We start from the raw sequence: 22,914 nt of genomic DNA on the forward strand, positions 1-22,914 counted from the left end.
AAAAGTGATCTGCTCTCTTGCGTCCTGACTTCCAAGATGACAAAGGAAAAACGGTCGTGCCAAAAAGGGCCACAGCCACGTGCAGCCTGTTCACTGCAGGACCGTGCCCAATGCATGCGTAGGGACAAAGCTATTAAGAAGCGCATCATTCGGAACATACTGGAGGTTGCAGCTGACCGAGACTTTTCTGAAGCGAGCATCTTGGATGCCTCTGTGCTTCCCGAGCCGTGTGTGAGGCAACGTTACTGCCTGCGCTGTGCCATTCGCAGCAAGGTAGTCGGGAATCGTCCTCGGGAAGCCGGCGAGGACAGAACTCCCCCACCCCGACTTAGACCTGCGGGTGCTGCCCCACGACCCCCACCAAAGCCCATGGAAGGAGCTGAGCCCTTGAGGACCGAAGAAAAACTATCCTTTGGAAAAAAATAAAATGGAAATTATACTTTTTTAAAAAAGTGACTCATGCTTACAGTATATATTTTAAAAAGATGCAGTATGGTGGTTCCTCAAAAATATTAAACACAGGATTATGATAGGATCCAGCAAGTCCACTTCTGGGGTATATACTTAAAAGATTTGAAAAAAGATATCTGCACACCTATAGCTCACAGCGGCATGGCTCACGATAGCCAGAGGTGGGAACACCCAAATGTCCTTCGACAGATGATGGATAAACAACATGTGCTCTGTCCATACAGTGGATATTATTCAGCATTAAAAGGGAAGGAGATTCTGACACTTGCTGCAACGTGGATGGACCTTGAGGACTTTATGCTAAGTGAAACGAGTCAGTCACGAAGGGACAAACAGATACCGTATGATTCCACTTCCAAGAGGTTCCTGGAGTCGCCAGATGCACAGAGCACAGCGCTGAGCGGGGACAGAGCTGAGTCTGGCAGATGGAGAGGTTCTGGGGGTGACGGAGGTGACGGCCGCACAACAGTGTGAACGTACCTGATGCCGCTGAACACACTTAACCATGGTGACAGTGGTGAACTTTGTGTTATGTATATTTACCATAATAAAAAAGGATTACTATTATATACGTGAATAAACTTTAAAAATTTTTTAAATGATACAGAAGGATATAAGATGAAAACTAAGTCTCCTCACTGCCCCACCAGCCCCAGCCTCGCTCCCTCTGGTAACAAAATGGCCCAAACTTCCAGAACCAGTTCTTGTCATGCAGCAGTGGGGCTTGCCGCTGTTCCGTGTCGGGACCTGAAGAGACCCAGCCCACTCTGTGGCGCTGCCAGCCACCCACAGCGGCGGGCACCCCGTTTCCCTGGCCAGTTCTCCACGGCCGGGCACGCAGGTCGCTGCCAGCTTCTCCCGATTCCCAGAGGGCTGTGAAGAGCCGTCTCGCACATAAAACTCACACACGTGTCCGTCAGCCCAGAGGCTTTGCACATGGGTCAAATGAGGTGAGATGGAAATGCTGGGTCAAAGGTGAAAATGTCTGGGGATTTAAAATTTTTCTAGTTACTGCCAAGCCGTCCTGCGGTGTGTACGCTGCCACCGAAGGGCTTTCAGACATGGGTCCCTTTTCTTACCACAAAACAACAAGCGGCTATTTTCAGGGGGGTCCTGGAGTAGAGAGCAGGGACAAACAAGCATGGGCCCAGTGGTGCCTGGCCGTCCCTTGGCATGGGGTGGGCGTGGGTCAGGCAGGGGACTCGGTCCTACCCGGATGTCATAGTGGTCCTTCAGCCCATCCTCCACGTGGTTCAGGAACTCACAGATGTCCAGCTGGCCCAGGCAGCTCTCGAGCAGCGAGTACATACACTCAAACGCCGCCTTCCGCACGTCCAGCCCGTCGTCCACCGTGTGCTTAAAGGGCCCCATCTCCACCTACGGGAGGGAAAAACCACTGAAGTGGGGTGCGGCCGCCGGGTGTAAGAACAGCTCTCCTAGTTCCTGCTACAAACCCCACCCTCTGCTCAACATTGTGCTGAACCCCAATCGTGCCTTACACTCTCGAGTCTCGTGCCTTTGCTCAGCCTGCCGGGCCCTTTCCCCCAGGTGACAACAGCAGTGATGACAATTACCGTCTGAGTGCCAGGCGCTGCGCTTGACAGAGGACGTCCTACTCAAGCGTCACAACTGCCTTGGGAGGCAGATGTTATCATCAACCAAGGCTCGGACAGGCGAATTAACTCGCCCAGGACACTGCTGCTACTCAGCAGCTGACCCAGGATGAAAAACCCAGGTCTCTCTGAAGCTTTTAACCACGAGGCTTTGTTCTTAATGGTAAACTCCTTTTCACCACTCAAAGCCCAGCTCAAATGCCCCCTCTTTTGGGAAACTGTTCCAAGCTGTCTAAATAGAGTTGCTTCTCCTCGGTGTTGCCAGGTGGTTCAGACCTTTTTATTACATTGTGTGATAACTTAGCTGTTAAATCACCTTTAATCTCTCCCCCCTTAAATAAATCCTTACTTCACCCAGTGGGCTCTAAATAAGTTAAATACAGATGCTCCTCGACTTACAATGGAGTTACGTCCCAATAAACCCATCATAAGGTGAAAATACTGTAAGTTGAAAGTGCGTATTCAACTTACAATATTTTCTTTTTTTTTTTTTTTTTTTTTGAGACAGAGTCTCACTCTGTTGCCCGGGCTAGAGTGAGTGCCGTGGCGTCAGTCTAGCTCACAGCAACCTCAAACTCCTGGGCTTAAGCGATCCTACTGCCTCAGCCTCCCGAGTAGCTGGGACTACAGGCATGCGCCACCATGCCCGGCTAATTTTTTGTATATATATATATATTTTAGTTGTCCATATAATTTCTTTCTAATTTTAGTAGAGATGGGGTCTCACTCTTGCTCAGGCTGGTCTCGAACTCCTGACCTCGAGCGATCCACCCGCCTCGGCCTCCCAGAGTGCTAGGATTACAGGCGTGAGCCACCGCGCCTGGCCCTTACAATATTTTCGATTTATGATGGGCTTATCTGGACATAACCCCATCGTACGCTGAGGAGCATACTGAATGCCCATCACTTTCGCACCATCATGAAGTTGAAAAATAGTAAGTCAAACCACTTTAAGTTGGAGACTGTCTGTAATCAGCAGAGTGGGCACCTGTCTCCTTTAGGAGGCCACGATGAGCTCTTTGGAGGCAGAGACATGTCTGGTCCAACTGAGTCCGGGCACTCGGGCTCAGCGCAGGTGCCCAGTGAATACCTGCCGAACGTCAGCACCTACCGAGAGCCGCCGTGTGCCGGGAGCATCCTGAGCACCGACAGGCCTGAACCCATTAATCTTTGCAGCACCCTCACAATGCAGACACGGTTATTGTCCTCGTGTTGCTCAGAGAGGATTAGGCTGCCCTGGCAGGGGTCACACAGCTGGGATGTGGAGAGCAGGACCTGACCCAGGCCATGTGGCCCCAGCACCTGCTTTGATGAGCTTTACCCTGGTCCTCGCCACAGCCCTACCAGTGAGGCACGAGAGGCGTGTCCCCGAGTTCCCAAAGCAGGCAACCAGCAAGGGGCTGGACTGTACCCAGAGCTCCCGGCCCTGCTCCTCACCTCTCGGATGAGGTCCCGGCGGATCTTTGTCTCCTGGTAGAGGAGGGGCAGGATGTCGTCCAGCAGGTCCCGGACCAGCGAGGGCTTGTTGTGCACGGCCGAGTTGAAGAAAGCCAGAGTGGCACGGCGCACGTTCAGGTCTGGGTCCTGCAGGCTCTCCATGAATTCTCCTGGCGGCAGGACGAGACGGGTGTGAGGGGCCCACAGCCAAAACACAACACCACCTCCCTCAACTACCTGGTGACTGTGAGCTGTGCGGACCTGGCTGAACGTGGGTGTACGTGTTCTGAGAGTCCACTTTGTGCCAGACATAGCAGCCCTTCAAAGCCCAGATGAGGATGCGGGCTCAAGGCCGGCCTGGCTTCCAAGCCAGGCTCTACCACTTAATTATGGGACCCTGGACAGCCTGAATGTCCTCATCTGTCAAATGGGGGTCATACCAGTACCTACACTGTAGGACTGTTTTTGGCTTTAAAAACGTGGTAATATGCATCAAAAGCACACAGAATGCCTGGCACAGAGCAAGGACTCTACAAATGTTAACTTGATATTACAGATGAGGCTCCTGAAGACCAGAGAGGTAAAGAAACTTAAACAGAGTCACACAGCATTTCACAAAGTATACCTTTATGTATAGTGCTATGGTTTGAATGTCCCTGCCAAAACCCATGTTGCAATTTAATTGCCACTGTGATGGTATTAAGAGTTTGGGCCTTTAAGAGGTGATCAGGTCATGGGGGTGGAGTCCTCACAAATGGATTAATGCCCCTACCACAGGAGTGGGTTATTATGGGAGTGGGCTCCTGTTAAAAGGATAAGTTTGGCCTCCATCTTGTCTCTCTGTCTCCTGTGCTCACATCTGCCTTCTGCCCTCCTGCCACAGATGACCTGCGCCAGGTGCTGGTGCCACGCTGTTGGACTTCCCGGCCTCCAGAACTATGAGAAATAAATTTCCCCCTCATAAATTGCCCAGTTCGTGGTATTCTGTTATAGCAGCAGAAAACGAACTATGACATATAGTTTAGGCTTTGTAGAAGTGTGCTAACGTTTTATATACTTAATAAATAAGTAAAATCAAGGATGGGGGATCCCTAGGCGGAAAACAACTAACTGTATTTAAGAAGATCAACATAATCACCCAGGTTATGAAGGAAAAAACAACTAACACAAGCCACTTCCACATGGAGTATTTTGACTAGCTGCCCTCTGGCTAAAGACAAAATAACTCCACACACAGACTAACTTTGCACAGAGATAGGGTCTGCAATTCTCAGACTACTTTCTGTGAATTTCAGGATTAAGAAAATGAATATTTTGTAGATAATGACAGCTGGGTTTTTCCCTGAGAAGGGAGTAGGGATATGGGAAGGGGAAAGGCTAGAATGGACCCTGTGGTGCGGATGCAACAGGGGCAGCTGTGAACCCGAGGTTTGCAAGATAGTCGGGCAGGTAGGTAGACAGACGAAAGACAGAAAAAATGAGAGGGAGGGAGAGAGGGAAGAAAGAGAGAGAGGTGTAAGTGTGTGTATAAACACATGTACAATGTAAGTGTCTGTCTGTGTACGTGCATACATACGTTTCCTAGTTCTGTCTGCTGAGAAGACCCAGAAGCAGTGACACCCAAGTAGCAATGAGCACTCCTGGCGTCCAGATCTTGGATTCTAAATACCATTGTCCACTAGAAGCAATCAGGGCTCCTTGAAGGAATGGCTGAGTCCAGAGCCAGGGCAGGAAAGGTTCAAGATGAGTATGGAGCATCTTATTGTGCCCCAAGGCAAGGTATGCTCACAGAATGGTAGAAACACATCAACAGAACCCAGGATCCAGCTTGAAGGATTCCCAGGAGCTAAATCTGAGACAATCTTGGGCATCATGATTAAACAAAGACAGGCCAAGCATGGTGGCTCATGCCTGTAATCCTAAGCACTCTGGGAGGCCGAGGCGGGAGGATTGCTTGAGGTCAAGAGTTCGAGACCAGCCTGAGCAAGAGCGAGACCCTGTCTCTACAAAAAATAGAAAAAATTAGCCAGGCATGGTGGTACATGCCTGTAATCCCAGCTACTTGGGAGGCTGAGGCAGGAGGATCGCTTGAGCCCAGGAGTTTGAGGTTGCTGTGAGCTAGGCTGACGCCATGGCACCTAGCTCAGGCAACAGAGTGAGACTGTCTCAAAAAAAAAAAAAAAGAAGTTCAAACACACTAAAGCAAAACGGAAACACCCAGGTGGAAGCCCCTGGAGGTGCCAGCCAAGGAAGGCTCAGTCACGATGGAGGAAATCAGGGCGGGGGCTTATGTGTGCCTGCAGGGACAGGCCACGGGATGACATTGCTGCTGATGACACTGCTGCAGCTTCTGGACAGTTCTCCAATTCAGACTGTGGTCACAGCTGCTGGCCCCTTGGTCTCACTTAATGGTGCCCTGGCAGGTGGGGATCAGCGCCCCCATTTTATAGCTGAGGATGAGATGACTTGTCCACACTCCCACAGGCAGGGAATGGCAGAGCCAGAATTCCAACCTGGTTTGGTGGGCTCCAAAACTTCTCTCCACCTATGGGGCTGCCCTGCCTGGATGAGGACGGCTGAGACTCTGGGGTGGCCCAGTTTAAGGCTGCAGGCTCCAAGCTCTGAAGGGGAAAGGGGCCTGCCTTATCTAGGAACAACCTGGTCCTGCAGAGCCCCAGGGGATAGGCTCAGCCTCCTCCCAGTGAAGGCTGCTTGGGCTCCTCAGCCCAGAAGGCACCCCAGACGGGACGATCAGGGGAGCCACTCTTCCCTACCTCACTTTGGTGCCTGCAAAAGCTAAGGCGTGTGAGAGGGTGTGGAGCACCTTCTCCCTCAGCAGCCCATGGGGCTCCAAGACAACCCTGGAGGATGCACAGGAGCTGCTCACACCCATTTGACAGACCAGGAAAGTGAGGCTCAGAGGTGAGAAGCGCGAGCCGGCTCGCCTAATGATTCCATGGCAGCGGGGAGGCAGGGGCCCATGGTGGCGGCCAGGTATCCTCCCCGGTCTGCAATTCCCCTCGGCCACTGTCTAAGAAACATCAGCCCAAGCTCAAGGCCTGGGTGGGGGGACGGAACAGTGGTGGGGGTGGCAAGGAGGCGCTCACCAATGAAGCTCTTCAGGAGGGGGTCGATGGGATGGGGCTGGTCTGAGATGAGGAACTTGACCGCCGTGATGACAGTGCTCCGGGTGTGTGGCCGACCTGCAGGGTAGGAGGCGACTTAGGAAGGGGCAGGGGCCGTCCCGACGCTCACAGGTGGGAAGGCGCCAAGGCTCTCCTCTGCCTCTGTGGAAGACAGGACTCCGCCCCTTCCCATCTCTGCGGCACTGGATGCTACCAGTTCCCTCGGCAGCCGTGAACCTCCCCTGAACTGTTCCCAGGTCTCGGGCAGCCACGCTGCAGCACGCAAGCGGAGACCCGCTAACCCGGGACGGTGGCCACTCAAAAACACTTCTTTTAGGCCTCGAGACTGCATTAAATTTTTCAGACACATTATCCCAATTAATCCTCAGGATGATCCTATTAATTAATAATAATAAAATAACATTACTTTAACTAATTAATAAAAATGATTAATCTCTACTTTACACATGAGGAGAGGGAGACTCAGAGAAGTTCACGTCTAAGGCCACACGGCAGAGGCAGACGTCCCTGCTGGGCCTTCCTCCCGGCCGGAGCTCTGCAAGCAGGGCCGGCTGGGCCTCAGGCAGGCTGCAGGCCAAGGGGTTCCAACAGGAGGCAGATCAGACCCACACTGGCTCGCTCGGTGATGGGAACTCGCCCACCGTGTTCTGGGGCTCGCTTTCTCAGAAGCTGAGGGGAGGGAGGGAATACATTCCCCCTGATGGCGAAGGAAGTGACTGGGCAGTCACCCCACATGCCTCTGAGTCTCCTGAGCGGGGTGGGGTGTCCCTGTCCCGCACGCAGCACCGCAGCGCATGGGCTCCAGCCTCACGGGGAGAAAAGCTCCCGATCTGGTGCTAGGTGTGAATGAGCACAGAGCTACTGAATTCAGACTGTTGGTTTTTTTCCTCTTTCTCTTTCCACCCTGACTGGCTCCCAGAAGACCTGGGGGGCTGATGAGGATGGGACAGGGTGAAGTGAACTGAAGAGAAGGAAAGAGGCCAAGGACAACTAAGGGCAGGGAGGTGAGATGCGGACCGGGACGCAGGGCTGCACAGAGTGCCAACCAGGAAGTCCCAGGAACTTGCTAGAAGCAGGCCACTAATTTGGCTCTAAGCTTCCCAGCAGCTGGTGGTAAAAACGCAACGTGACCAGATAGCTGGTTCAACTGGGAGTAGGACAGAAACAAATCGGTGCTTAGACAAAGCAGGGCTCCTCCTCATCTCGAGATACTTGGAGCCTCGTGCCATGCCACAGATGACGTCCTCCACGGTGTCCTTCCTGCGCATGCGGTGCTGAGGCCCTGACTGTAACCACAACACACCCAGCAGCACTGGCGGCCTTTGATGCACTCGGCATTCATTCCTGCAGTACCACAGTGCACCAAGCACTTTGCCTGCATTCACGTCTACCGATCCGTGAGGGGCCCGCGAGCCCTCGAAGCCCGGAGGCCTTTCATCCTGGGGATGTTCACTTGCCCAAGAGCCCCCCGACCCCCTGTGCCTGCTTTCTACCTCCTAGAACTGTGACACACCCTGACGTGTCCTTATAAGACAAGCCCAAACACCTGCCCCTGCTTCTTGCCTGGCCCTCTCCAAACCCCAGGGACATGTCATCCAATCCCAGTCTACGTTGACATTTGCTCCTGGCTCAAGCTAGCCCAAGAGAGCTGCCCGTCTGCAGGCCACAGTCTCCGGCCCCTCAGAGAGATGCTTTCATTAACTCCTGCCTAAAGCATGAGGCCTGTCCTCACCAACGATTATGAAAACGGCACCATAGAACTTGTACGTGCATTCGTTGTAGGGACACCAAAAACCTCATCCCTTCTATCCCAGAGGGTCCCACAGGAGGAAGCTTTCAAGTCTCAGGAAACCCTGTGTTTCTGCCTCTATCCCATAGATACCGTGACTCCGGTGCCCAGTGACTAAATAGCTCATTCTGGGAGCCGCCTGGATGCTCAGGGGCAAACCGCCCACCTCCGAGCTGGGCTGTCTGCCAAGGCCTGTGCCCCTACCTGCGGCAAGCTGCTTCCGGAAGCGAGGCAGAAGGAACGGAGGGTTCACGAGGACCAGCTTCCCGATGCACTCGGCCACCACCCCCCGGGTCCCCTCCTCGGCACCCTCGCAGTGCTGGAACAGCAGGGCCCAGATGTCCTCAGCGTAGGGCTTCAGGCTGTCGGGCTGGGCAGCCCCCAGGGCCTCCCTGAGCGAGTGCAGCAGCAGGTACTGCCGCCGGGGCTCGGCCTCGATCTGCCCCAGCAGGAAGGGCAGGAAGTCGGGGAGGTTGCCGGCGCCCACGCGGCCCAGCGCGTATGAGGCTGCAGCCCTCACGTCCTCACTGGGCGACCCCAGGGCTTCCAGAAGCACTGCCTTCAGCTCCCGCTGGGGGCGGGGTCCGGCCACTTGACCCACCTCGGCCAGTGACAGGAATGCCAGGACCTTGACCCCCGTGCTGGAGTGGGGTGACCTGGCATCACAGACCAGGCGGTTGGCTGTGCCTGCCGCCTCCTGGGGACAGGCGGCTGACAGTGCTGCCACACACCGGGCCAGCGAGTGGAACACCTGCTTGTGCAGACCTGGCCCACCGTCCACAGCCTGGTCATAAACAGGCGCAGTGAGCAGGCTGATGAGTTCAGCATAGTCCACACACGGGGGGCGGGTCCCCACCAGAGCCTGCAGGAAGCCTTCAGTGGCCGCCAGCACCCCAGCTGGCAGCAGGGGCGAACGCAGCAGCCGCAGCAGCTCTGAGAGCACGGGGCCGCTGACCTCCGCCAAAGAGGCCGGCTGGGCCTGGGTCACCGTGGCGAGGAAGTCCACAGCCAGCTGGGCCACATGCATGTCGCTCTCATTGACCAGGGCGGGCAGCTCAGCCAGCACGGCCCGCACGGCAGACGGTGGGAGGCTGAGTCCCTGGCTCTGGGCCAGGGCGTCCAGGGCAGCCAGCGTGGCCAGCCGCAGTGCCCGCTGGTTCTTGCGCAGGAATGAGGCCAGGATGGGCAGTGCCTCAGCCAGGATGAGCTGCAGATCAAGCCGTAGTGGGGACACGGCCACCAGTGTCAGCGCCTTGACAGCAGGCAGCCGGGTGATCTCATTCCGCAGGCGATCCAGGAGGAGCAGTAACGTGGGCTCCAGGTCATCCCCCAGTCGGTCACCTAGGTGACCTACGAGGTGGCCCATGCAGGAGATGGCCCGCTCCTTCACCTCCTGGTCTAGGTCAGTGGCACGGAGTCTCGCCAGGGTGGCCGTGGACATCTCTCCGACATATGGCTCGGGGTCCAGCATCCGAGGCCTGTCCAGCGGCCACAGGGCCCTCACCAGCTCCTGTAGCACCAGCAGGGCCTCGGCGGCAATCTTGTAGAAAGGGTCGGCCACACAGGCCATCACAGGTGGCAGGAGGGCAGGCAGGTGTGGGTGGAAGGCCTCAGCCGGCTCCGTGCCCAGCAGCCCCTGCAGGAAGGCCAGGGCATCCATCCGGATGGTGGAGGAGCTGGAGCGGTCGGCCAGCGAGGACACGATGCCTGCAGGGTGGGTGTAAAGGTTACGTGGCCATGGACTTTGACTCAACACAGCCCTCCCCAGAAGCAACTGGAGAACCACAGGTGCTGGGCTGAAGCGCCTAAGCTCTGATGCAGAAGTTTCTAAGAAGTCAGTGCTTGACCAGTGGCCAGGGCCAACGGATACAAGGCTGGGGAAACCCACGTGAAACCAGGAAGTAGGGCCTGGAACCCAGCCTGTTCTCACTACAGGCAGTGGGGAGCCATGTAGGCTGCTGGCCTAGGGTTCAGCCTGGGACTGGGGCCCAGTTTCTCTTGGGGATTAGGGGCTCAACTCAGGGCTGGGGTCTGGGTTCTGGAAGAGGCCCCGAACAGCAGATGCCGGGCTGTAGTCCAGCCTACCTGATACCAGCACGGGCATGTGCTCTGCCAGGCTGCCAGGGAGGATGCCCGCCAGCTCGGTCAGAAGGCTGAAGCAGCCCTGGCGGGCCCTGATGCTCCGATCTTTAAGCTGCCGCTGCAGGGCCTTGATCACAAGCGGCACCTGTGTGCAGGTGCAGGCAGTCAGGGACCACCCGGGAACCTCCCCAGCCCCCACTGCCACGGACCTTGCCCAGGCACATCCCCGGGAGGACGCCGGTGTGGGGAGGACGTCTCCCAAGCACTCATCCCCCGCTCTATGCCAGGCACTTCATGACCACACACAGACCCTCAGCGGCAGGTGCTCCTCCTGTGTCCCTTTTACAGGTACAGGGAGATGGAGTAACTAGCTCGAGGTCACCCAGACAGTCTGGCTGGTCCCACCCCACGGGCCCCTTCCCTTCCTCAGCTAGGCCCTCTCCCCAGATGCGCTTCCAGCGACACTGACCGGGCAGGTGAGGGGCGAAGGCATGCCCACCTGTCTGCGCAGCATGTGGAGGTTGCTGCCAGTCTGGGTGGGCTCTTCCACGGCCTCCAGCCATCCCTTCGGGGGCCGCGTTTGCCGCAGTAGCACGATGTAAGCCCCAAAGACATCGGCCTTGACATTCTCCTCACGTTCCTTGAAGCGGCTGATGAGCGCAGGTGCCAGGGTGCAGTGGAACTCGGGCAGCAGGTCGGGCCGAGAACCGATCAAGGCGGCCAGGCACTTGGCCGCTGCCCGGCGCACCTTCCAGCTCATGTCGTCGTCGTCACTGTACTCATCCTCACTCTCTGGAGCGGGAACAAGATGCCCATGGAGCCTGGTCTCCCAGGACAGGGGAGTGGCTCAGGGGAGGGGAGGGAGCGCACACTGCGCTTCAACTCCGGATGAGCAGTATTTACGGTCCCTGCCTTTCCAGGAACACCTACTGTGTGCTGCGTATGGCGCTATAAACATCAAATCCACAATTTCACTTTAGCCCCACGACCACCTTGTGAGACGGGATTACTTCCCCATTACAGAGATGAGCAAACTGGCGCTTAGAGAGAAGTGGCCGCCCCAAGTGAGGGAAATGGAGTTCAGCGTGGAGTTGAACCAGGGCCCCTCTCTGCCTCGGACCCTTGTTTTGACTATACCAGGGAAAAAACTGACTGCCAGTTCTTCAGTGAAGACTCAGAGAATCCATTTTGGGCATAAGACCCACCCTCTGGTTTCAGGACTGGCTTGTGATGCTTCACTTACTGGGATTCCAGAGGGGAGAGGTGATAGGGCCTCCCTTTGGCCTCTTCCCTGCCCCAGCCCCGGCTCTCAAAGGCTCCGATTCCAAAGGCTTCCAAGCAGGATTAATACTAAGGAAATGCTCGCTTTGTGTGGCTTTCTACTCTACAAGCTCCCCGGAGAAGCAAGAGCTCATCAAGTCTTTACCACCATGTGAGAAATGAAGGTGCCATTAAGCCCCATTTTATAGATGATAAGACTAAGGCTCAGAGAGGGTGAGACTCTCCCAAGAGCACACAACTAGGAAACAGCAGAGCTGAGATTCAGGCCCAGGACATCCACCCATATCGCCTGGGACAGACACATGAGGCTCTGAGGGGGATGATCCTAACCAGGAGCACCCCAAAGGACAGGCTCAGAGGCCAACATGTACCTGACCATGCCACTCTGTTGACAATTCAGACTCCCAGAGCACTTGCATCTGGACAGGCCACAGTGGGCCACATCCACTGGCCAGCTAAGCAGACATCCCCTCTGATGCACTGATGTTTGTTAGCACCCTAAGCTACCCACAAACAAATATCTATAGCTCTCTAGTACCAACAAGAAAATGTCCAAACTCCTTGGTTTGGCATTCAAGGCCCCAATATGCCTGTCTAATCTTATCTCCTACCATCCCATCTTGTTCCAAGTACCCCATCAGGCCCTAAGTGTGTCATCTTCATGAACACCCCTGCCTTCCAGTCTAGGGGCATCTCTGCCCCAGAAATCCATCAGAGTGACGGACAGGACCACAGGCACAGGAGGAAGGGAACCACGGAGGCCAACCCCCATCCAAATATCTTTCTCTCTGTCAGTTCCTACCAGCCCACCATCAGAGCTTCCCTCTCCTTAGTTAAAAGCATTATCTCTTAAGAACCATTAATATTTAATAAAAGGGCACAGAGATGGCAGCAGAGAGGTGGCGGAGTCCAACAGACCTGGCTCCAAGTCCCAGCTATGCCATTTCCTAGCTGTGTTATCTCAGGCAAATCTCTTCCCAGTCTCAGTTTCCTTGTCTGAAATATGGGGATAATAATACCTGTTTTTAAGAGCTATCGTAAGGAACATGAACACCAGTAGATGTTCAATAAATGACAGTGATTACTACTGTCATCATGGTGATCTGCGCAGTCCGAGTGGGTGGGGCTGGAGCCTGGCAGCAGGACAGGGGCACCAAATGTGGCCTCTGCCCTGCCTTTGGCTGGGGGATCTGGGGAAGGCTGTGCCCACCTCCACCCTCTAACCCTGACAACATGTCATCCACGCACCTTGCTCGCTGAATTCGCTATCCTCTGTCTCCATCTGCTCTTCATCCTCGTCACTGTCATAGTTATAGTTGGGGTCGTGCTTCAGGTATTGGAGGCAGAGTCTGGTCACGTTGGGCACGTGAGGGCCCATCTCCTTGGGACACCTGTGGGGCAGGATAGGGGAGGCTCTGCTGGATCCAGGCAGGACAGGGTGGGGGCCAGGGCCCAAGCGTGAGTCCTGAGATTTTACTGCCTTGAGGCTCCCATCCCCACCAATTTCCCAAGAAATCCCCAGGCAACCCCGCTGCACCTACTTCCTCAAGAAGGCCTCGAAGGCCTGGAGGCAGGACTCCCGGAGCTCATCATCATCCAGGTTGTAGAAATCCTCTACCAGGGGCACCAGGCGGTCCAGGTGGGCCCCTGCAGGGCCAGGTGGGTCACTGAAGCCAGGCCAGATCTCTCCTAGGGTTCCCCTAGCCCACAGCAATCATTCTGTCCCTGCATCTGCCACCCTGACCACTGCAAATTCAACGCAGAGTCTTCACAGTCTACCAGATGTGGGTTCTATCCCTGACTCTGCCACCTATATACTATGGAACCTTGGCAGGTCACATCACTTCTCTGACCTCAGTCTACTAATCTTCACATTAAGGACAACAATGCCTCCTGGGCATGGATTTTGTGAAAATTAGTAATATTAACTATGATACAGATAAATAATTTAGTCCTGGTCCTGGCACAGAGTAGACACGCAGGAAGTAGCATCTGTTATTAAAACCATTACTCATGTCCTTGCCTTATTTCTTACACTAGGTTGTCAGCCCCTGGATGGGAGATGGGGGGAGGCGGGTACTGCCCTAATAGACCAGGCAAGAGAGGTCCCTGACTGGTCCCCAAGCTTTAAAGGATCCCACCCTTGCTTCTCTCCAGCCACAGCCCTTTCCCACAGTGCAGGAAGGGGTGTGCTGACCTGGAGACCCCTAGCACGCCCCTTCTAGCTTCTGCTCTGCCTAGGTACTCGGGACCCGAGTTCCTGCCCAACTGATCCTGAGTGCTTGTCCAAGCCTGTTCAGGCCTCTTTCCTTGGCCACTCCCAAGGGTGGCCAAGTACTGGTTGCTGTTTGGGGTGGTAGGACAGGGTATAGACATGCTGGCTGGAGTGTCCCCTTGCAGTGAGAAAGCCAGGGGTTGGAAGGGGCTGACTTTGGGCCAACACTATCCACACTGTCTTGTTCTGGCCTAGAACTCCAGGTGTCTGAGGATAAATTCAAACCTGACTGCAGCTTTGTACTTCCAAAAAACTAATCTATAGTGACAGAAAGCAGATCAGCAGTTACCGGGGGTGAGGCAGAAGGAGGGACAGACTGCAAGAGGCACAAGGAAATTTCTGGGGGTGATGGAAATGTTCTGTATCTTGGTTGTGGTAGTTTCACAGGTATACGCAAAGGTCACAAAACACTGAACTGTATGCTTTAAATAGTGTGGCTTATTGTATATACATTATCCCCCAATAGTTTTTCAAAAATCCAAACCTGGCTCACGGGTTGTTATTAAACTGTAATTGTCAACATCATATTTTATTTAACAGTTTAGTGGCATGATTTATAATTATAATAACCCGCAAGCCTCCAGGTCTCAGAAGGGTCTGATCCAACCCCCTTCCATGGAGGGCCTGCACTCGGCAGGCGCTGAGGCCACTGAGCCCAGGGTCTGCCCCACTCTGGCCCTGCTCAGGGAGCTTCAGCCGCACCCCCTCGCCTAGGAGGCTGCTGACCCCAGGCCCCGCCCCTCACCAGGGCCCCGCCCCCTCACCAGGGCCCCGCCCCCTTACCGAGCCGGTGGCCGGCCTGGCGGCCGACGCTGCCCAAGCACTGGATGAGGGTGCGGATGGTGGCGGGGCTGGCGGGCGCACGTGGGCCGGGCAGCCGGTCCAGCAGGTGGTCAGCGAGCTCCACGAAGAGGTCGGTGCTGCAGGCGGCCGCCAGGTGGCCGAGCGCCCCGACCGCCCGCTTGCGCACGGCCAGGCGCGGGCTGCTGAGCTGGGGCAGCAGGCAGTGCAGGAGGCTGGCGTGGAAGGCGCCTAGCGGGGCTCCCAGCCTGGGGGAGCCGGAGGGGCGTCAGGCCGGGCCCACCCGCCGGGCAGCGCGAGCCAGGCACCCCGCTCCCCATCCTCCCCAGAACTGTGACAACCCAATGGCCCCTGGAAAACAGATGCCCTGCAACCGTGAGGAGGAATTACTTATTACTGTTACACGAGAGAAAACGGAAAGAGAGAGAAAGTGACTTCTTAAGGCTACTAAGCCAAGAAATGCAAGGCCAGGACTTGAACCCAGCTGTCCAGGCTCCCAGCCTGGGGAAAAGGCCTGGTGGTGACAGGAGGTGGGTGTGGGGGCTCCAGTGGGGGTGTCCCGATTTCCTGGGAGTCCAGGGCTAGCCCCAGTACCACCCCTGCACCCCCACCGCCAAGTTCATCCTCCTCGCTGAGACCGGAGTGGTCTAAAATCTACTTCTGACATGACTCCTCTGCTTAACTCCTTCCATGGCTCCCTAGTGCCCTTCGGATAAGCTGAGGTCTGGGCTCAAGACGAGGCAACACCAGGGAATGGCTTCTGCACACACAGGACACAGCCCCCTGCCCACCTCAGCAGCTTCTATCCCCACCTTCAAACAGGCCTGTACCTCTTCTGTCCCATAAACGTCCTGAGGCCTTTTCTCCTCTCAGTCCACACGAACTCACTGCCCTCACCCACCCAGATCTCTATGTCCAGCCCACACATACTCCTCTCCCGGTGAGGGTTTCATTTTTATATTTGTTCATTCACCTACTACGGGACAGGGGCTATTCCAGAAGCTGGGGTGAGCAAGGCAGACTCTGGCCCTGGGACCTGCCCTCATGGGAAGCATGGCTGAGCCGGTGCCTCCCGGGCTCCTCAAATTCAACACGCCCCAAACTGAATCCACTGCCTCCCCACAGTGTGCTTCTCCTGCTCCCAGCGCGCACCCCACCCACCACAGCCCCTCTGTCCTTCCCCCCAGCTACTAAGGGCAGACCCTGGGGATCATCCTCAAGTCTCTGCCCCTCTCGCCCACTCCAAGTCCTGTGGCATCTACCTCCTAAATACAACCCGAGCTCCCCTGCCTACGGAAGCCTCTTAACCAGTCCCCTGCCCTTTCAGTCCCTCCCAACTGCTCTCCACAGCGCAGAAAGACCACTGTGAAACACACAAAGGCTCCTGCCCGGCCCTCCAGCCTCATCTCTCCACACTCGCCTCTCCAGGCATGCTGTGGTGCCCCGCGTCCTCTCCCGCCTCTCCCCTCTGGGCTGGGGCAGTCTCCCCTTCAGGGTTCCCCTTACGCTACACAAACCTGGCTAAGTCCTGCTCCCCCCTCACCCAGCGAAGGCTCAGCTCTAGCAGGACCCTCTCTAGGAAGGTTCTCCACCCCCAGCTGGGTTGGGGAGCTCCTGTGAGCTCCTATCAGCCATGCTCTTATCCTTATTGTTGTACTGACTACATTCACAGTTTATTTTATTTCAGAGACAGATCTGGCTCTGCTGCCCAGGCTGGAGTGCAGCTGGGAATGGTGGCCACCACTCCCAGCTAGTTGTGGTTTTTTTTTTTTTTTTTTGGTAGAGAGGAGGTCTCGCTATATTGCCCAAGCTGGTCTTGAACTCCTGGCCTTAAGCGATCCTCCTGCCTTGGACTTCTAAAGTGCTGAGATTACACATATGAGCCACCGTGCCCAGCCAACAGTTATATATGTGTCTGTAACCCTTCCCTAGGAGCAACTGAGACTGATCCAACTCCGTGTGCCCAACACTAGTCCAGCACCTGACATTTTTCTGGCTGCAGAGTAGGTGCTCAAGTTGTGGGAAGTTTTACAGACAGTGTGACCTCAGGCAGCCCATGTCATCTCTCAGAGCCTGTAAAATGGTGACAATCAAGTTTTCCTTTGCAGGGCTGCTGGGATGATTAAGGGGCCCGGAGCATAGGCCTGGTGTGCAGCAGGTGCTGGCTCTGTGGATCAGAGTCCCTCCCGGTCCCCCTGCAGCCCCTCCTCCTCATTGCCCAGGGGGGCCTCCTGCACCTGCTCAGCATGTCAGAAAGGATGTCCAGGGCTTCCAGCTGCACAGCCACATCTTCCTGCTGGGCGATGGCACTGGTGAGCTGGCCCGTGATCTTCCGGCACACGTTGATGGCCAGCCCGGAGCCTGCGCAGAGCACAAGACAGGCAGGATGAGGCCCTGGCCTGGGGGAATGGCAGCCTCCACCTTTGGCCTGCCTCTGCTCTGGCTGTGTTCCCGGGCCCACACCCTGGGAATCCCGCTGACCCAGGGAAGCCAGGGCGCCAGTGGGCCAAGGTTTGACCTTGAGTCCAACCAAACTACAGGAGACAGCGAGGACAGCTGAGGACTCAATGGCGGAACTGCTGGGCTGGCCCCTTCTTCCTTGCCCACTTCCACTAGGGAGGTGAGAAAAGTTAAACACTTCCTTTCCTGCCTCCCTTGCTGCTAGGAGTGGCCGGGTGACCCAGTTCTGTAAGTAGAGGTCTTCTGGGGGCTTCTGCAAAAACGTGCTTTTCTTGTAAGGGGGAGGAGACACGGACAAGTGACCTCAACCTTGTCAATACTGAGCCGCTAAAAGAACTGCTGCAGAAATGGAGTGGCTGTTTCCTCCAGAATTAGCATGTGAGAAAACCCCCTATTCCTTTAAACTGCCACTGCCTAGATTTCATTACCTGAGCTAAAAGCATTCCTAAATGACACAGAACCATGAACTTAAAATCTGGGTCTGAATTCTCTGCCACCTACTAGCTGAGTGACTTTAGATAAGTCCTTTCACCTCTCTGAGCCTCAGGTTTTTTAACCATAAACTAGGACAAATGACAACAGTGCCTAGTCCCAGGGGCCTGGGTACCTGTGGCTGCAGGTGGAAGCTCTGAGAGGACGGTCTTGAGGCCAATGCCCGCGATGTCTCGGAGCTGCTCCTTGTCTGACCGCATGTTGGCACAGAGGGCATCCACGATGGTCTCCACCTGGTACTCCTTCACTTTGCCCACCAGAGGACCCAGGCTGAGCAGGGAGGGAGGGAGGTGAGTCCAAAAGCCCCAGGTTCAGCCTGAGTCAGGCTGCCCCCGTATGTCCCCTCATGTCCTAGGGCCACATGTGCTGAGGAAAAGGCCTCAGTCAAGAAGGGGACCCTCTGTTTTGCCACAAAGAGAGCTACCCTCTGGCTATGCCGACATCATTCCTGGCACCTGCCAAACCTACATTCCTATGTTTTGCATCTCAGTAGATGGCCAAACAATGGTTCGCACACTTGAGCCTACACCAGACTCCCCAGGACCTCGGAAAACACAGGTTGCTGGGCCCCAGCCCCAGAGCTTCAGATCCCGGAGGCCAACGGGGCCTGAGATTGTGTATTTCTATCAAGTTCCCAGTTGATGGTGGTCCAGGGACCACACTTGGAGACCCTCTGCCTTGGAAACTTGCTTCAAGTCTGGTCCGGATCAGCATCACCTGGGAACTTGTTCGGGGTGCAGAGTCTCAGGTCCTTCCCCAGAACTACTGAACGAGGATCTGCAGTTCCGCAAGGTCCCCAGGTGATTTGAATGCACATGAGAGTTTAAAATGGCTGCACTAGACTCCCTGGTTCTCAGCCTCACCTGCACACTGCCATCACCTGGGGCCTTTGAAACATGTTTACCTGGACACTGCCCTCAGAGTCTGAGTTAACTGGTTTCAGGTGTGGCCTGGATGGTGAAACTTTTTAAAATTCTCCAGGTTACTCTAACATGCAGTCAAGTCTGAGAACCTCTGCCCTAAACATGTGGTTCTCAGACGTTGGTGTGAATCAGAATACAGATTCCAAGGTGCTGGACTCTCATTCTTCTGCCCCAGCTCCCTCCTCTTTCCCCTCTCAGTTTCCACAAGGGCCCCAGGTGACTGTGATGCATACTTGTATTCAAACCCTGGCTCCCTGGACTTCTTCCTCCATCCAAGGAATCACGGAGCCCTCCCTCCTACCTCCTGTGGCACTGGTCCCCAGTCGGGGTGATACTGCTATGGCAATTCATGGGGGGCCTTGGTCATGTAACTATTGAGTTGGCACTTCTGGCTTTGATGGTGGGAGCAGGAACAAAAAAAAGACAATATTGCAAAACAGCATTGTCCGTGTCCTGCAAGACTTTCTAATATCCCACTGGGCATTCATATGGGCAAAAAGCCTTTATATAATTATCTGAGTCTAACGTTTCATTTTACATATAAATACAAAGTACTTTTTGCTTTTATTTATTTATTTTTTTTGAGACAGAGTCTCGCTCTGTTGCTCAAGCTAGAATACAGTGGCGTCATCATAGCTCACAGCAACCTCCAATTCCTGGGCTCAAGTGATCCTCCTGCCTCAGCCTCCCGAGTAGCTGGGACCATGGGTGCACACCACCATGCCTGGCTAATTTTTTATAGAAATGAGGTCTTGCTATATTAGTTCATGCTGGTCTTGGACTCCTGGCTTCAAATGATCCTCTTGCCGTGGCCTCCCAAAGTGCTGGGATCACAGGAATGAACCACCATGCCTGGCCTGCACTGCTTTAATATACTGTACTCTAGATTGTCCAAGAATGCAATAATCAGGAAAATTAAAGGAAGATTGTACTTTGTTTTCTTCAAAACTTTACTGGAAGATGGTTATCACTTTAAAAAAATCTCACCACTAAGAACAATGCCGCTTGCGATACCTGAGTCCCCAGCGCCCCCTACCTACATCCACTTCTGCTTACGGAGTTCACACCTGGGCGCAGGCTTCTCATAATTTTATCACCATTTCTATTGTCACAGTGCCTGGGCATTCACGTACTGAAACACACACTACCTTACTATAAACTATGTTCCCTCTGTTTTTCCTTTAGGTTACAGGTTAGGACATTATATATACTGTTTGGTAATTATGTGTACAGGTAGGTTTTATTATGCATAAATTTCACTTCATAATGGGAAAAGGGTATTATAAACTACTTGTTATAAAAAGGGATATTGGTTCTGCTGGTGGGAAACCACAACTCCACCCTGTGTCCACTCCATGGCCAGACAGACACTCCCAGACCACAAACCTGAGTATGTCACGTTCTGCACAAAACCCTTTCCTGAACTCCCTCTGCTCTTGGGATCCAGCTGCAATTCATCAACATGCCCCAGAAGAACGCCTGGCCCGGCTCCCAGGGTGGTCTGAGAGGCAGTGCCCCAATGCTCTCACCCTGTGGACCTTTGACCCCTGCCATTCTCAAGTCCCCTGCCCACCCCCCACACAAGCATGCATGTGCCCTGCACGTACCCGGTCTCACTTGTCCTACTCTGGAGGTAACTAGCCAAGGTCTCAGGATCACGACCTCACAATGCCCAGGGCTGAGGCTTTTGGGACCTCCCCAATCCCATGACCCCTCGCCCCTTACCTCTCTGGTGCATGTCAGCCTGACCTTCCGGCTGCCAGCACTGGCATCTGTGTGAGGGCTTTCTCCGGCTGGAAGGGCCAGGAAGTGAATAACGCTCCTTCCTACCCCAGGAGTAGCCCTCAAGCAATGACTAACAGAGAGCACGTGCATTAATACCCCAGCTCCCACACTCTGTGGGCGGGAAAACTCCAAGGAGCATGTCCTATACTGTTTCCCAGGGGTCCCCAGTGGTCACTCGGCAACACACCCTTTACTGGCTTTCTTCCCTCCCCTGCCTCACTTCCCTACTCCTCTGCCGTGTTTCCTGGTGATACCTGCAAACACAGTCAGACTTCAATCCTTGTCCCAGCATCTACTTCTTGAAACCCAGACTAAGGCACCGTTCAGCAAGAGCTGCTCAGCAATTCTCCCCTCAGAGGCTGTACCCCAAAGGGGCAGGGACCCCTGGGGCGCTCCCACCCCAGGCTGGGCACCTTTCCGTCCCGCCAAGGTCGACACTCACCACTTGACAGCCAGGTTCTGCACCTCACCGTTCTTGTCCTCCAGGAGCCGAAGCAGCATCTTCACCACCTTGCGCTCGCTGTCCTCGTCCAGCTGGATGGAGTCCTTCTGCAACTCGGACATCAGGTCACTGGTGGCCATGAACCTGGCCGGGGAGAGCAGAGGAGGATTGCTAAGCAGCTCCTGGGCCCTGGTGGATTTGCACAATACCTCAGAGTTCCCCAGAAATAGACCTTGATACAATGATTCAAGGGCAAGGACAGTCATGCAACACGTAACTGTTCTCGTCAACGATGGCCTGCATATACAGCAGTGGCCCTATATGATTACAACAAAACTGCCCTATACAGGTGTGCCATTTTTATCCTGCATACCATGTATTTACTGTACCTTTTCTATGTTTAGCTATGTCTAGATAAACAAACACTCACCACTGTGCTACCTCGGCCTACAGTATTCGGTACAGTAACACACTGTGCCGGTTCGCAGCCTAGGTGTGTGGCAAGGCATCTAGGCTTATGTAAGTACACTCTGTGATGTTGGTACAACAGTGAAATTGCCTAATGACACATCTCTCAGAACGGATCCCTGCCGTTAAGGAGCTAATGACTGGGCTCCCACAAGGAGACGCACATGTGTGACACCAACTGCCATACGGTGGCAGACTAGCAGTGGCTCAGCATGCTGGCTGAATGCTTAGGGCTTCAGAGTCAGTGGCTCCTGCCTCTGCCATTTATGCAAATGTGAGATTGGGCAAGTCATGCCACCTCTCTGATCCTTACTTTACCTGTCTGAAAAATGGGGATGAGAACAGGACCTGCCTCATGAGGTTGTCTGTACACGTGGTGAGCACTCAGTAAATGGCACTGCCACAACACCGTCCCCATCTCACAACAGCTGGGAGAGGGATGCCAGAGGTTGAACAGACCCCTTGTGACCACGTCAGGGGTCGGCAAGAAGCCTCTCTACCAGACAGGTGGAGGAGGCCAAGCCACGTCCATCCCATCTCAGAGAATGGACTCTGTCCCTGCCCTTAGACCAGTGGATGTGAAACTGTAGCTGGCATCAGACTCACCCGCAGGCTTGTTAAACCCTGCTGGGTTCCACTCCTAGAGTTTCTGAATCACCAGATCTGGGCTGGGCCCAAGAATTTGCATTTCTAACAAGTTCCTGGATGATGCTGAGGGTCAGGGACCACACTTTGAAAATCACTGCCCTGGGCCATGCTGATGGGCCACGGGCATATTTGGAGACCAGCGCCAATAGCTGGCTGGCTCCCTGACCCAGGGCGGGCACCAGAGTCAAGGGCTACCCACCTCCAGGTGGGTGGATCCATGTGACCTGATGCCAAAAGCCCGACGCCCTGTTCCAGGCATTGGAAATTGCGAAGTCTGAGCTGGCAGTCCACAGAGAGTTGAGAGAGAGGGGGACTGTTGGGCACCATTCCTGCCAACACTAAGAGGGCAGAGCTGAGGTCTGAAACTGGTGGTCCTCAGCTGTGTCCAGCTTGTAAATGTTTTTGAAAATTTAGATTACTCATCAACATTTGAACACTGGGAGAGCTGACATACGAATACTGACTTCCAGATTCTCCTGAGAACAGAATACCTGAAGATGCTGGACCTACAATCCCTGGTGACAATAACTGGCTGGAGTCAGGTCCCGGCTGCCCTCTCAGCAGTTCACCAGGTCCCCACAAGGCCCACTGCACCCATTTCCTGGCTCTGGAGAGTGGAGATTCGCAGAGAAAACAGGACAGGGCCACGTGGAGAGACACAATGAGTCTGGGGCCAGAGAGCGGCAAAGCCTCCAGCCCTGCTTTCCACACGGCTGAGTAACTCAACCAAGGGCCCTACCCCCACCTCCTGGGGCAAAATCTGTCACAGTCGGGATTCCAGCCCTCAGGCTCAGGCTGCTG

The 22,914-nt window shown here is 54.7% G+C and overlaps 1 protein-coding gene across 2 annotated transcripts in view; it reads right to left on the bottom strand.

Moving 5' to 3' along the window:
- CAND2 (cullin associated and neddylation dissociated 2 (putative)) overlaps positions 1–22,914 on the bottom strand; it is a 30,990-nt gene that overhangs the window by 4,547 nt on the left and 3,529 nt on the right. The window contains exons 2-13 of one of the 2 annotated variants that reach the window (XM_069484411.1): positions 20,998–21,141; positions 17,963–18,117; positions 17,133–17,256; positions 14,878–15,143; positions 13,361–13,466; positions 13,068–13,210; positions 11,038–11,330; positions 10,542–10,683; positions 8,661–10,163; positions 6,629–6,724; positions 3,522–3,691; positions 1,684–1,848 (exon numbers count right to left, since the gene is read on the bottom strand). In XM_069484411.1, the coding sequence (XP_069340512.1) occupies positions 1,684–1,848; positions 3,522–3,691; positions 6,629–6,724; positions 8,661–10,163; positions 10,542–10,683; positions 11,038–11,330; positions 13,068–13,210; positions 13,361–13,466; positions 14,878–15,143; positions 17,133–17,256; positions 17,963–18,117; positions 20,998–21,141 (3,307 nt within the window). The remainder of the gene's footprint in view (positions 1–1,683; positions 1,849–3,521; positions 3,692–6,628; positions 6,725–8,660; positions 10,164–10,541; positions 10,684–11,037; positions 11,331–13,067; positions 13,211–13,360; positions 13,467–14,877; positions 15,144–17,132; positions 17,257–17,962; positions 18,118–20,997; positions 21,142–22,914) is intronic. The other variant, XM_069484412.1, reaches the window with a different exon arrangement.

This window comes from Eulemur rufifrons, chromosome 10, assembly GCF_041146395.1.
Source record: "Eulemur rufifrons isolate Redbay chromosome 10, OSU_ERuf_1, whole genome shotgun sequence".
Taxonomy (NCBI): domain Eukaryota; kingdom Metazoa; phylum Chordata; class Mammalia; order Primates; family Lemuridae; genus Eulemur; species Eulemur rufifrons.